The sequence below is a fragment of the Opisthocomus hoazin genome, chromosome 21 (assembly GCF_030867145.1).
Source record: "Opisthocomus hoazin isolate bOpiHoa1 chromosome 21, bOpiHoa1.hap1, whole genome shotgun sequence".
In the NCBI taxonomy this organism is placed as follows: Eukaryota; Metazoa; Chordata; class Aves; order Opisthocomiformes; family Opisthocomidae; genus Opisthocomus; species Opisthocomus hoazin.
Window position 1 is genome coordinate 10000001 of NC_134434.1, and position 12973 is coordinate 10012973.

The 12973-nt window shown below is 44.0% G+C and overlaps 1 protein-coding gene and 1 long non-coding RNA gene across 12 annotated transcripts in view; one reads left to right on the forward strand and one right to left on the reverse strand.

The window, feature by feature from the left end:
• Positions 1-2090: 2090 nt before the first annotated feature.
• LOC142363875 (uncharacterized) lies at positions 2091-5680 on the forward strand. The gene is made up of 3 exons (XR_012766016.1): positions 2091-2256; positions 2347-2484; positions 5269-5680. It is a non-coding gene; the product is annotated as an uncharacterized LOC142363875 (long non-coding RNA).
• Positions 5681-8529: 2849 nt separating this feature from the next.
• The window catches only part of PECAM1 (platelet and endothelial cell adhesion molecule 1), a 42495-nt gene continuing 38051 nt past the window's right edge, over positions 8530-12973 (reverse strand). For 5 of the 11 annotated variants that reach the window (XM_075441004.1, XM_075440996.1, XM_075441000.1 and 2 more), the window contains one exon: positions 8530-8657. In XM_075441004.1, coding sequence (XP_075297119.1) covers positions 8628-8657 — 30 coding nt within the window. In that variant the 3' untranslated portion in view covers positions 8530-8627. The remainder of the gene's footprint in view (positions 8658-12973) is intronic. The other 6 variants (XM_075441001.1, XM_075441006.1, XM_075441002.1 and 3 more) reach the window with 3 other exon arrangements.

Genomic DNA, 12973 nt, shown 5'->3' on the forward strand with positions numbered 1-12973 from the left:
AGATTTGAGTGAGACTCACCAGTCTTTGCTGCCTTCCACTGCATTTAGACAGAGAATTAATCTTGATATTCAAAGCCTTCCAAAACCTGCATGTTATAAAAATAGCAAAATGTATTTCTTTTGAAGTATGGGCTTGTTACAGCTATTTAGGAACCTCTTACTGAACTCAGATAGATCTTGAACCTCCCCTGGGGATGGTTTAGATGTCGGTGTTCATTCATTAACAGATTGGAAACTGTCCAGGACAATATTGCAAGAAAACACATGATGTCCAGGCTTTCTTTCTGCTTCTTCCTTTCTTAAACAGGGCTTTCTGTGCAGTTTACAAATAAATCGAAGGTTAAATATGATGAGCAGGGCAAGGAACACAGGGAAATTCAAGCCGGTGTTAGCAATGCATAATGCTTATTGGTCAACAGGGTATTTCTCTCTAGTGGCAAGGGGAGCATATAGCAAAAACTTCACTCAGGCAGCGAGAATCTCATCCTGCCCCAATTCCATCACATATTCCCGTTCCTCATCACTAACAGTAAGTGTGCAAAGGCCTTACTCTTCATCAGCTCAAGGACACATGCTGAGTGTCTAACCGTAATGCCGTCCAGACACAGGGTTCAGGCAAAAGCTTATGGCCCCGGCAGGTTCCGTGTTGCCTTTCATTGGATATTCTTTTGTGTAAGAAACAAACAAGCTCTCGTCCAGGAGCAGGCAGCTGAAGCACGAACAACCACCCTAACAAAGAAGGCAGAAGGGCAAACCTGGAGGAGAAGCTAACGCATTTAGGGTTTTTCCCAGCTGAAATGTTGGGCTTTGAAGACGCAGTGAGGGCAGTGCTTGGAACAGCTGTGTGCTCCTACAGTCTGCCAGGAGCAGCCTTCTCTCAAAACCAGGCAGAAACAGATAAACTCTACACGAATGACCTTGAGAAAAAAAGCCTGTGTTTCTGGATAAAGTGCTGGCTGAAAGGATTGAAATTGCATGCAGACAAGTATCTCCTATTGTCTGATGCCTCTTCTGTTCAACAAAACAGAATTTTGTACTTTTTTTGTAAATAAAAAGGCTGCATCAAAGTACCTGAGTGATCAATTTTGCCTGCTATTAGAAACAATCCACTGGGCGTAAAACCATCTAAGTGCTTTGGTCAAAGACAGCGAATAACAGCTCTATTTGTTTCCTCGTGGAAAGGCAACAACTTCATCCCTTTGACTGCAACTGCACAGAGCTTGAAAAGCCAAGGATGCACGAAGCATGATTGCTGGGACCTAGGAAGCGCCGAACAGGGGACACGTGCTGTTGGTGTGATGGCTGCTGACACTCCTTTGCCCTCAACCTTGTCTTTCACTGACATAAGTACAAAGTAGGTGTAAAGCGGCTACCAAGTCAAACTAGTGATTTTGCCCTGGTGGGAATGACTCTAGAAGACACAGCAATTAGGAGAATCAGTTGGTGGGAGCGCACAGCCCTATCCATGTTTGTAGGCAATGAAGAAAACACAGATGTGACCTTTGTCAGCCAGTCAGAGCACTAATTAGCGTGTCAGAGATAATAACCACTAAACATGACAATCTGACCTATATATGCTACAAAAGAGGAAAAGGCAGCAATTTACTTAAGTCTCTATTATACTGTTAATGATTATAAGCTGAAAAACTAGACCATAACGCAGGAAACTTGTAATTAAAAAAGCATGAGTTATCATTTTCTCCTTGTAGGGGACATTAGTCAGGTCCGCTTTCCACAGTCCCATTAGGCATAGAGATAGATATTAGGACTGTGTGATTCATCTTGAACAGTCAGAAAGAAATCAAACCAGTGGGAAAAGATCGGGGGGGGGGGGGGGGGGGGAGGAGGAAGAAAAGGAAATAAAGACAGTTAACGAAAACCCTGTCAATGTTTCTCATTTGGCAAAGCACAGGTGTATGTCAGGGTTGTTTCCTCAGAGGGCAGCCTTGCCTCCCTCCAGCAATGACTAAATTGGATTTAAGCAGCACACGTAATGTTCTGAGGGCTCAGGGCTGAGCCAGCTAATACTTTCAGTCATACTGAACATGCCATCCCCCTGCCGAGCTCAACTAGCCCCCGAAGTCCCTGGGAGGAACACGATTCACTCTTCCTAACTCCTCTCCCTCCCTAACTTCCCTCTCCGTTCCCTTCAGGCCTCTGACTTCCAGCCAGGGGGGACGGGTTGTCAGGAGGTTGTTACAGGCTCAGCACCCACAGGTGGAACCAGTTTTTCAAGAGTGCCAACGAACCAACGCTGTAAGTACGTTTAGGTTCGTTCTTCCAGCCCTGAGGAATACCCTGAGTCAGAGCTGAGCTCTCTTCACTAAATTTGTCTGGAACTTGCAGCCAGGGAAGTGGTTCGCTCCTGTTCTCTTTGTCTACCTGCCGGCATTTCCAGGAGCCCAGGGCAGTGCAAAGTGCGGAATTCTTACCTGGAGTCCACGTGGCAGTGGCCGCATGTGGTGAGAGTTAGAGGAGTATCAGGTACAGCAGCTTGCGTGGGAGAAGTTCTGTCGTTAATGGCCACAGTAATTGAAGCAGTACAGGCCATCAAGTCCTGATTGGCTGATCTGGGTGGGCAGAAAACTTGATCTATCATTTTGCATGCAAGGACTGCTTTTAGACACGCTTGGCTTTACCTGATTTCAGCTCTGCCATGGATCACACTGCATAATCACAGCTCATCTGCAGGCACCTCTGAGCTTTTACCTCATAACAGCTTTTGCAGCTTTGGCATTCCCAAATAAAAGTGTCTTGCTCTTTAAAGCTCCTGTTCCTTTAACAATCATGAAGTTGAAACAAAAAATGTTAAAAAAAATCCACAAACAGTAATAAAATCAAAACTAAGTTTTGCATTGTGGAGACTTTGCAAGATTTTCATTATTACCGTGCTTTAAATAATCTTAAATTATTCAAAAGCTATCTATATTTCCTATTGACAATCTCACGTTAATTTAATAACCTGCTTGGCTGTAATTTTCTTTAATTGCTTTACACTCTGACTGCATCTTGATAGACTTGACAATTTTTTCTTCCATTAGACTCTCACAGTCTATTATCAAGCAGGGATGCCAAACTTCACCCCTTCCAGTAATAGCATGACTTAGCCCACCTAAGACAAAGCCCTCATCTTTGTCCCATTGACACCAACCTCTCTGTCCGCTGTGTTCCTGGGGACAGACCAGCAGCTCTGGTTTTTGCTGCCGTGGAAGCACTGATCCCCAAACAGAACAGAGAGTTCCCTAAGGGAAAGCTGGGGCTGGAAAGTGGTGATTGCGTTCGGGAGAGGACACATTTCCGCAGCTCACTGCTGGCTGGAGCCTGAGCTGCCCCAGAAGGTCCCACTGGGGAACAGCCTGGGTGGGTGGTGAGAGCCACAGCGGAGCTCAGGCATGTGGCACGGATTAGTTCCATGAAGACAGCTGTCAGGCAGGGACGTCAGTTTGGCAGCTCTGAACAATACAAAGTTCACAGGCGAGACTTTTCTGCCCTTGTACTGCTGCCTCATTGATTTGCAAAGTGAAACTGTTGTCAGTTGCAGCGGAGACTTGGCTCTGCCTGTGGTTAAAAAAGGAATAAACAACAAGCCAGTGCAGTGCAGACTCCCTGTGCAAGTGTTGGTAAGTGCTCTGTGGAAACAGGCTATTTCAACAGCCCCAGTTCCTCTGCAAGCGCTGAACAGGGCTTGGATTATGCCAGCTAAGTAACAGTGTAATATGATGTTTTCTTCTGAAGACGCACACTCCCAGTGTCGATGTCGTAGTCTGTTAGAGCAGCTGTGTATCAGGCAGGCTCCTCAGTGCCCGATGGCTACACGCCCCTGAACAAGACAACGCCCCGAAGCAGCAGCTGAAGTGAACCTGTTGTTGGCTTGGATCAACAGTGCTGTTACCTGCAAAAGTGCTTTTTATTAGCAGGTATATTTTCTACTTCTCCTAGCAGTCACAGGACTTCTATAAACCCAGGAGTGTTTGGGACAAGCCACGTCCACAGCACTGATTCTGCTGCAGCACGTTCTGCAGAGCATCGCCAACACCATGACGTGGGGAGTCGTTAAGGCGGCTGGACTGATGGGTGGTTCCTTCCCAAACCTTCCTCAGTCTGCGGGAGTTCTCTCCCCCAGCCCTGCTCACTTCCCTCTGTCTTTCATCTTTTTTTCACCTTCTTTCTTCCCTGTAATAAGCCTTCATTCCAAGATCTCCTTTTACCTCCCGAGTAAAACATTAAAACAAAAAGACAACTACAGAAGAGTCAGGGCAGTACTGGAAGATGGTGAGCTGTCACACTGGTCACTTCTGGGTTTTGTTCAGTGAAAAAATTGTCACATTTTCATTGCCCAAAAGGAGGCTCTGATTTCATCTAGCACTCTTACACACTCAAGATTACACAGGAACACATTAATAACCCATTAATTTGAGAGCCAGATTCTATCTTTACCGTAAGTAATAGTTTTTTTGTGGAATTACTCCTCAAACGATACCTTTTGGATCTGAATTCCTCTTAACCTTAGGAATGTGGTCTGACCCAGGACACCATGTGAGGTGCATTTCTAACGATCACTGTCACAGCTTCCCACGCAGTTCAGCGCTGCTGCAGATCCCGGGGTGAGCGGGGCTGATTCCGAGTGCCTTTGCAGTGGCTGCCTAGACCTCTGCTGATTTGTGCTAAATTTTTCATTTCAGTTCCATGCTGTTATTCTGTTTGTCTGTCATCAGACTTTGCAGGTGACTCCCTCCCTGAGGAAACTGATTTCTTTTGCTATTGAATTTAAAACTTAAGTACAGTGATTATTTCCTGCCACGGTGAGAATTTTTTCAGCCTTCCCACTCAGCATGTCTGTGGCTGGTGAGAAAACAAATTACCTGTATAAACACAAATGCTTGCATTTAATTGAAGCTTCCCATGCAAGCCAGGCTCTCCTGATTGCTAGACTCTCTAACCTTTGTTTAATGGGAGCACCTGTGATTTAGAGTGGAGCATTTCAAAGCATGAAGACAATAAGCCCCGGTTCTTTGTGATTCTTTAGGCGTGACAACTTGCTTATTACCTCCCAAATAACAGTGGAAGTGATGTTTATTCTGCCTTCACCAGGCTATTCAGAAAGGCCTTGAAATTCTAAATAACAAAATGTGCTAGCATTTTCCATCTGTACTGACAGTTTATTACTTCCAGTTTGAATTCTAGTTTAATTGGTGGGTTTTTTTCAATACCTCTATTTTTCTCAAAATCTGTTTCTTTTCCCTGTACCTGTCCTCTCCCCCACGGCAGAGCGGCTGTAGCCAGTCTGACAGCATTACTTCCCCCGCCCCCAAACGCCGGGGCCGTGATGCAAGCCAGCCGAGGGATGAATTGTGACATTCAGAACTTCCACTGACCCAGGCTCACGAAGAAGCAGTTAGAACAAGCACGTAACACCCCAGACCAGTAAATAAACTTTGGGGTTTATTCACCCACCGACGAATAGGATGTTTACTCTGCACAGAAGGAGTCCCCCAGTATTTACAAACAATTCACTAACCTACTCGCGGGAGAGGTCACGGTTGGTAGGTTGACACTGGGGTGTGAAAACCGTCCTTCTAAGGGCGGCAGAGCTCCGGCTGACGAGCTCCCACCGCTGCGGGAACGGAAGGAACAGGGGGAACAGGGCTCCGGTTACTCCGTGCACGTAGACGTCCAAGAGCCAGAACCAGGCCCGGAGCCGCGCCCCTCCCCGCACGCCGGCTCCCCGCTCCCTCGGCCGCAGCCCCCCCAGCCCCAACCCGGCGGCCCCGGGCCCCGCGGCTGCCCCGTCCCGGGCGGGGAACGCCCCGCCGCCGCCCCAGCGGCTCGATCGCCACCAGGGGGCAGCACCGCACCGGCCAGGCCCCGGCTGGGCACTGGATGGGCACCGGCCCGGCCCCGGCCGGCGGTTTGCAGCAGGGACCCGCGAGCACATCACCGCCGATTCCCCCGTGAAAGGGCCCGCAGAAATGTACTCACGCTGGGCGAGGAAACCAGCAGCTGCTAGCATGCTGGAAGTGAAAAAAATGAACAGTGGCGAGGAAGAAGAGTCTGGTGATCTCAAGCACTGCTGTATCTCTTCCTTAAAGCCTCTGCTCTGCAACAGTCAAAATATTACCAAGTTAAGGCAGCCCGGCGGCGGGGTGGGTAGGCCTCTTCCGAGGGGCACAGCCCAGAGGGTCACAAAGGGTCCGAGGGTGTTCCGACCCTTTCACCTCCTCGAAAAGAAAAGATTTAGCAACACACCTCATTTTATATTTGCTGAGCTCAACTTGGTGATAATGTAGAAATTTGAAATTTTGGGGGGGTGTTTTTCATTATCGTGTTCTTTGAGCTCTAATCTGAGCTTTAACCTGTTTCGGTAACAGATTCAAGACTCATTTCCCAAGTGTTTCCAATGGACAGGGAGGCCTGTTTGGCATCCAGAAGAGATGCTCGTAACAGGACCTTTGGACTCGTTGCGTAGCTGTTTACTTCATGGGCGCATTAACCGTGTCCTCACTGGAGATGTCTGCTGATCTCATCTCCTGTGTTTTAAAATATTTTTGGTATATCTGTAAGACAAAACAGAAGTGCTCAGAGCAGTGCACAGCGCTCTAAGTGGGTAATTCAGATATGTTTCAGTAGGGCAAACAACTTTTACTACAGACTAAATCCAAAATAGTTTAGCATTATTCCAGCCAAAAGACAACCTGAAATAGATCGATGAATTGTCCCACTCCTGCTCCATCATGCCCAGGAGGCATTCTGAAACTTCCCAGAAATGAGTGAAACTACCCAGAAACCCCGGCTTTCCTGAGCTGCGCCAGGGACTGTGGAAAGGTTTGTGGAGGAACTTTTACCTTTGTAATTTAGCAAAAGACTTATAAGAACACAAGCACTCTCATGCTCAGCTCTTTAACCAATTCAGTGTGTTTACCTGCTGCTAAACTGGTTCATGAAAACAGATCTCAGTGCCTGGAATCACTTGCTGCAGAGATGACATCTTCCACATGTAAATTTATCCAATGTATCTACATGGTTCATCACCAATAAAAAATTTTACAGACATTCATTTGCAAGTGGCCACTAATATCAACATGCAAGATCCAATGCAAAGTTCAATTCAGAGTTTTCTTTATTAAAATACCTTTTCACATTCCTTACACTAATGCATTTGTGTGGACACTCATGGGCTGCTAGAATGAACGTTTGTCAACAGAAGAGTGCTATGAAGTCAGTCATTTGTGAAAGGCTTTTGATACAAACAACATTTGCATAGGGAACAATAAATTAGAGATATTAGCCGGTAACTGGAGCTTGAAAATTTAAACCTTTGGAATGAGGATATAAAAACCTTCTGTGTTTCTTGCTGGTTTTGCGCCTTTGATGCAATGCTTAAAGCAGTAACTATATATGTATATACAAATCCATGTCCTCTCTTTCACTATTTTCTAATTAAAATGACAACCTTCTTACCTCTGGCCCCAATCTTGTAGTAATTTAATCTGCAGTGAGCAAAGGAGAGCAATTGCAATGTCAAAGACCAGCCGGTTAAGGGGTTGGGAACAGCACTTCTGTTTTGTTTTGTGTTCTTTATTTAAACTAACACAACAGAGATAACAATGGGCTGCAAAGATGAGATCCAGGTCCAAACTGGATCCTTGTTAGTGTTTTATACTATAGAGAAAAAGGATAGGTATGGAGTTCCATACTGGACAAACTGGACGCAAGTACGACTTCAGACCTCTTCTAAAATCAAAGGTATAAGGATTATACATAACAGGATTTTCACATACAAACTCACTGACCAGGGTGTAGTATATCCACCCACTCAAGACCTATATTTTGCATCATCCAAAATAACTGTGACAGGCAATCATTCCTTGAAGAACCATCACACCAAACTAACCAACAAGGATTAGAACTTTTAAAGGGGAAAAGCAATTCAGCAAAGTATAAAGAGTATTTGTGCCTCCACCGATAGAAGCACTTGGTAAAGTACTGAATCTCCGAACAGTTATTCAAGTTTTTAGAGAACCCAGAGCTCACTCTTCCGTCAGGCCCTCATTGCAGTGTAGCATCCGAGTGAGCTATAAATTAGCTGGCTCCAAGACTGGTAGCAGTCCAGCTGCTGCAGCACAGGGAGTTCAGCACAAGCTGCAAGATCATGTCAAAGTACATACACGGCTGGCCAAGCTGTGCTGAGCTCTGTTCTGCCATGGTAGAGTGTCACTGATAACCAAGTTAGCTATTTTAAAGCAAGCTTAGGTATTTCTGCATCCTGCTATCATCACAGTAGTTACTGCACTGTAGAAATGTATGTCCTCAGCTGTAGCTTCCCCCTTTATTTCCTCAGAGCACGATGAATTGGAGGCTAGAAAGGCAAAATTGCATTAGCAGGAGAAATTAAAGATGGGAACCTAGGTCAGTGGTTTCTAGAGCCACTTCCCTATGAGAATTTTTATTTGTAATTTTTTTCCATTAAATGCTTTAGGAACATCTCTGTTGTTCCCCCTGAGGAAATAAACTTTGGAAAGAAGAGCCTGGCAAACTCATAAATAAGTGCTGCAGAGCTTTTGAAACATTTGCAACATCTTCCGTCTTGGCTTGTTTTCTTCTCCCAGCTGATGTTCGAGATGACTGTTCTAAGTAGCATCAGGATGCCCTTGTATTCTCTGTTGGCAACAAAACCAAAAAAGAAAAAAAAGATATAAATGTCCTGCTGCCCTCTCCTGTCCTTTTTGATCAATACAAAAACTTTAAATATAGTAACATATTCCTTAGAGCACTGTACAATGAACTAATAAATACAGTTCCCTGGGGAGATATTAGTATTATCTTCATCAGATAAAAAAGGAAATAAGACAGTGGGAGATTTAGGCTAACAATTACAGGCTAGACTGCAATACTGTTAACCACCAACATCTGCAACTGGGCTCTTACTGATAAAAGTTGGATTCTTACAGGAACTGCTGGCACTCAACGAATCCGAAAGTCAGATCCCTTATTTACTAGTAGATACCCAGTTGCCACAATTAGGCCCCCATCTTCAGTCCCACAAGAACGAAAACCCCTTCCTAAGAGGCACTTGGGTATCTCAACAGTGAGCAATGCAGCGTTCAACTCAGACAGCGTGATTCCACAAGACTCTGCTCCTTGGCCCTGAGAACCACGGAAGGCAGCATGCAGACAGAGGAGTCCTCTGCGCTAGCCAACGGGAAAGGGCAGAGAGAGATCCCAAACTTCATTGTTTTTGCATTGTACGACAGAAAGAATTCCGTCCACTGAGGATTCACAACTGTCAAGTCTTTCCTGACATCAGTTGCCAAAGCAAGTCTTCCTCCAACAAATACCTGCTAAGAGTACATGGTGGCCTCTAACCTAATAGTTTAGTTCGTCAGCACTGAGGCGGCTAATTGCTTTTGTGGACTTACCCCCAAAGGATTTGCCCCATGAGTCAGAGGCAGGAATTCCTGGTTTATAATTCAATGTTTATTTCAGAGTATCACCTTGTTTTTCATATCCTGACTGCCTGAAATCCCCCCCCCCCCCCCCAATTTTAAATGGACACATCCTTCATCTTCATTTCCTGTCTGAAACTATTGTGCCATGTTACTGCGCACGGTTACACACATGCCAGGTTCCCCTTTGGAGCTGGCTATGTTGTGCTGGCAATGTGAAGCGATTTCTTTACCACTGCGAATTTACAAAATACTTTTGGGATAACCTGAGTAAGATGAGAAAGTAGTTGAAAAAACCCCAGAAATTTCTCTGAGCAGATTTAAATGGTACAGGTTTCTGTCTCAGAGGGTACATTCAGAGGTTGAACAAATAGGCAGCTAGAAGAACACTATGTCCTGATGGAGGCTGCCAGTCCTCGTGTACCCCTAGGACAGAATCAAACAAACAAACAAACACACACATCTACGAGGTAATAGGGGAGGAGGAGATATGAAGTCAGAATGTACCACTGAGGTAAATTTGACACAATACCAATTAGTATTTGGCGAAGTGGCTATCTCATTGTTAAGATATTTCCTTCAATATGTTTTCAGAAACTGGGACCGTTAAATAACTTAGAAAGATTGCCAGCTCTGATTTCAGGAAGGAAACCTCCTCCCAGTTCCTCTCTAAGTAATTCATTTCTTCTGCAAATACTTCCTATGGATGGCATTTGAGATATAAATTTCTGAAACAGAGGAGAAAGAGGGAAGCAACCCCCAACCCAAAACTTTGGGTTCACTTCTAAATGACCTAAAAGTCCAAGACATTCAGGTTCAAGGTACTCCGGACTGCAAATCAGTCAGACACTCTACTACAATTTGGCCTTTACACAATTCAAATAATTCAAACTTTCACTGATTGTTTTTCTAACGCACCACCTTTCTTGACATAATACAAACACTTTCAATGCCTCTATGTAACACAACACTTATTGTCAGTACACAGTGTTTACTAAAGGCCCGAGCTCAATTTTGTAACGGTCTCTCAGTGAAGATGAAGCAAAATTCCTACATTTCCATGCTGGATTATATTTATTCTGACAGAAACTATGTAGGGGCAAATGCACAAGAGCAGGGCTGGCACTCATTAAAATGATTTGCTTCATCTTTCTTTTCCACAGTGCAGTACTCGCTTTTGCCTGTGACTCCTGGAAGATCAGTGCAGAACTGAGTAAGTTAACAGAGTTTATCTGAGGAGTGAAATCCACACTGTTATTTGAATTTAGAGAGTAAAAAGGACAGTAGGATCTGATGTTCAGTCTCCACCATCATTACTGAAACAAAAAGGTTCCATGTCCTCCTGTCTCTGAAAACATAGCTTTTAGCAAAACACTACTCTCTCTGCTGCAGCGCCCTTTGTCCCACACTCTGGAATACCCACTACTTCCTAAACAGAGGAAAATTGTGTAAGTTTTTTGACAAGTCACTGTAGCTAAGTAATCCATCTGACATTTCGTGTAATTAAGATGCCAGCTGACCAGCCTAGCTCCTGAAGGCCTCCTTTCACACACAAATTAAGGGAGTAGCAGATCAAAAGAAACTTCACCTCTAAGACAAATACTTCATTTGGCTACAAAGAAGCAGAACAGCTGGGGAGGAAGTTTAAGCCACTTGATCACTTTATAAGGAGCATTTTCCTTTTCACAGTAAGATCAACAACTTCTTATTTGGACTAAACCTCTGAGGTACATCACAGTTAAGCATGTGAAAATGAGCTACAGAAAAAAACAGTTGCAAGAAAATAATGACAGAAAGTACCTTGGTAACTCCCTGCCTCTCTGTACTCATCTATGTTGCCTGAAAAGTGCTGAGAGGCAAATAGGGGGGATGGAAAATCTGTAAAGAAATTCATCTGTCCAATCCAACTTTAGGTCACTTATCTCGAGAGTTGAAAAGAGGCATGGGGCTGCTTTCTGTCACAGGCTTTACTGGGAATAGAAGTGGGCATTTAAGAAGCAGAAGATAGGGATCTGTTTTTTTGTCCTTTAAAGCACTAATAATTCAAAACCAGGAATGGTTACTATGTTAAGTACATGAACAGTATCTAAGGAGGGGACAATGTCACAGACACGAACTGAGCAAGGCTACTTCTAGGAAAACTCAAGTAAGATGTGCAAATGTCACAAAGCTGACTCTTCTTTGGGGTGTTTCTGAAACTGGGATTAGTTTTACAGAGTAACTAATTTTATTACTCTCCTACCATTAACAGGAGTTTGTACAGAGAACACAAAGAATACACTGCCCTCAGCTGACGCTCTTCTGCTTTGAATCTAACATTACTTCATAGATTGTCTGGTTTAGTAAGCTTTAATAGCCCAATTAATTATGATGAAAGATATTTACATGGGGTAATCAGTGTATTTTCACTGAAGTAGCTTCATTACACTTCCATGGAAAGATTTTCCACTCACTTCTGGCCACAGGAAAAGAAAACAAAAAATCTTCATAAAACTTTAGTCTTTCATCCAATGTCCATTATGAACGATGAAGGTTGTGGGGGAAAAAAAAAAAGATAAAAAACTCCTCCCTGAGCTTACACCAGACGTCTATCACAGCCACTTTTGACCATTTTTCCTTTTATGTTGGACAGGGACAAACTTTCTTATGCGTGACTCTCCAAAGAATGCATGGTATAACTCAGAGGAGGGTTCAGCTCAATTTATTTTTAGAAAATTGAAAGCAAATAATAAACACAAACCTTTAAACTAAGAGAGACAATGATACTATAAACCCTGCTGACCTGTTAATATATGTCTGTTTATTGTAGCACAATCTGTGACCTTCAGTGCACTGCCAGTGTCTGTAAATAATACAATGGGCTGCTTTTTTATCCCATGGGGATGTGAGTGCTGATGGAGCCTTTCAAAACTCAAATGGATGCCATAAGATGACGTACACCGTGCCATTGTGATTCTTATTTATGAGTCTTTCTCTCTCTCTTTTTTTCTTTTCAAGTACAAGTTCCAAAGTCGCAAAGTGGATGGCAGAAAAAACACCCTGTCTGCCTGGTTTGAGGTTGGATTAGATAGCTTATCTAGCATTCGTAAAAGTACTCCTGAAATGTATGTTCCCTGCCTCTTAGATCTCTTGAAAGCAGGGTAACAGCTCATTCAATACATTTATTCTTTAATAAAAAAATCTGTATTTTTTCACTAGCTTCTTAGCCCCATAAAGCTGTTGACCACCTACAGAACCTTCACAGAACTTCTAATTGTTCAGCTGAGATCCTCCATATACGGATGGTACTATTCTCACCTCTTGGTTAGAGCAGCAGAACTGTGACATATCTATGGATGCTGAGGTAAAAAACCGCTTGCCTTTAAAATTTCTCACAAGGTCTCAAGTTTCTCCACCAGCCCACCTGCTATAGCAGTGGGTGAAAACGAACCCAGAAAGAAACAGTCACAGGCAGTGAATAGAGTTCGGGTGATCAGCCATTCCTGCTTAGTTTAACTCTTCATTTCACTTCTCAGGAGGGACCTCACTTC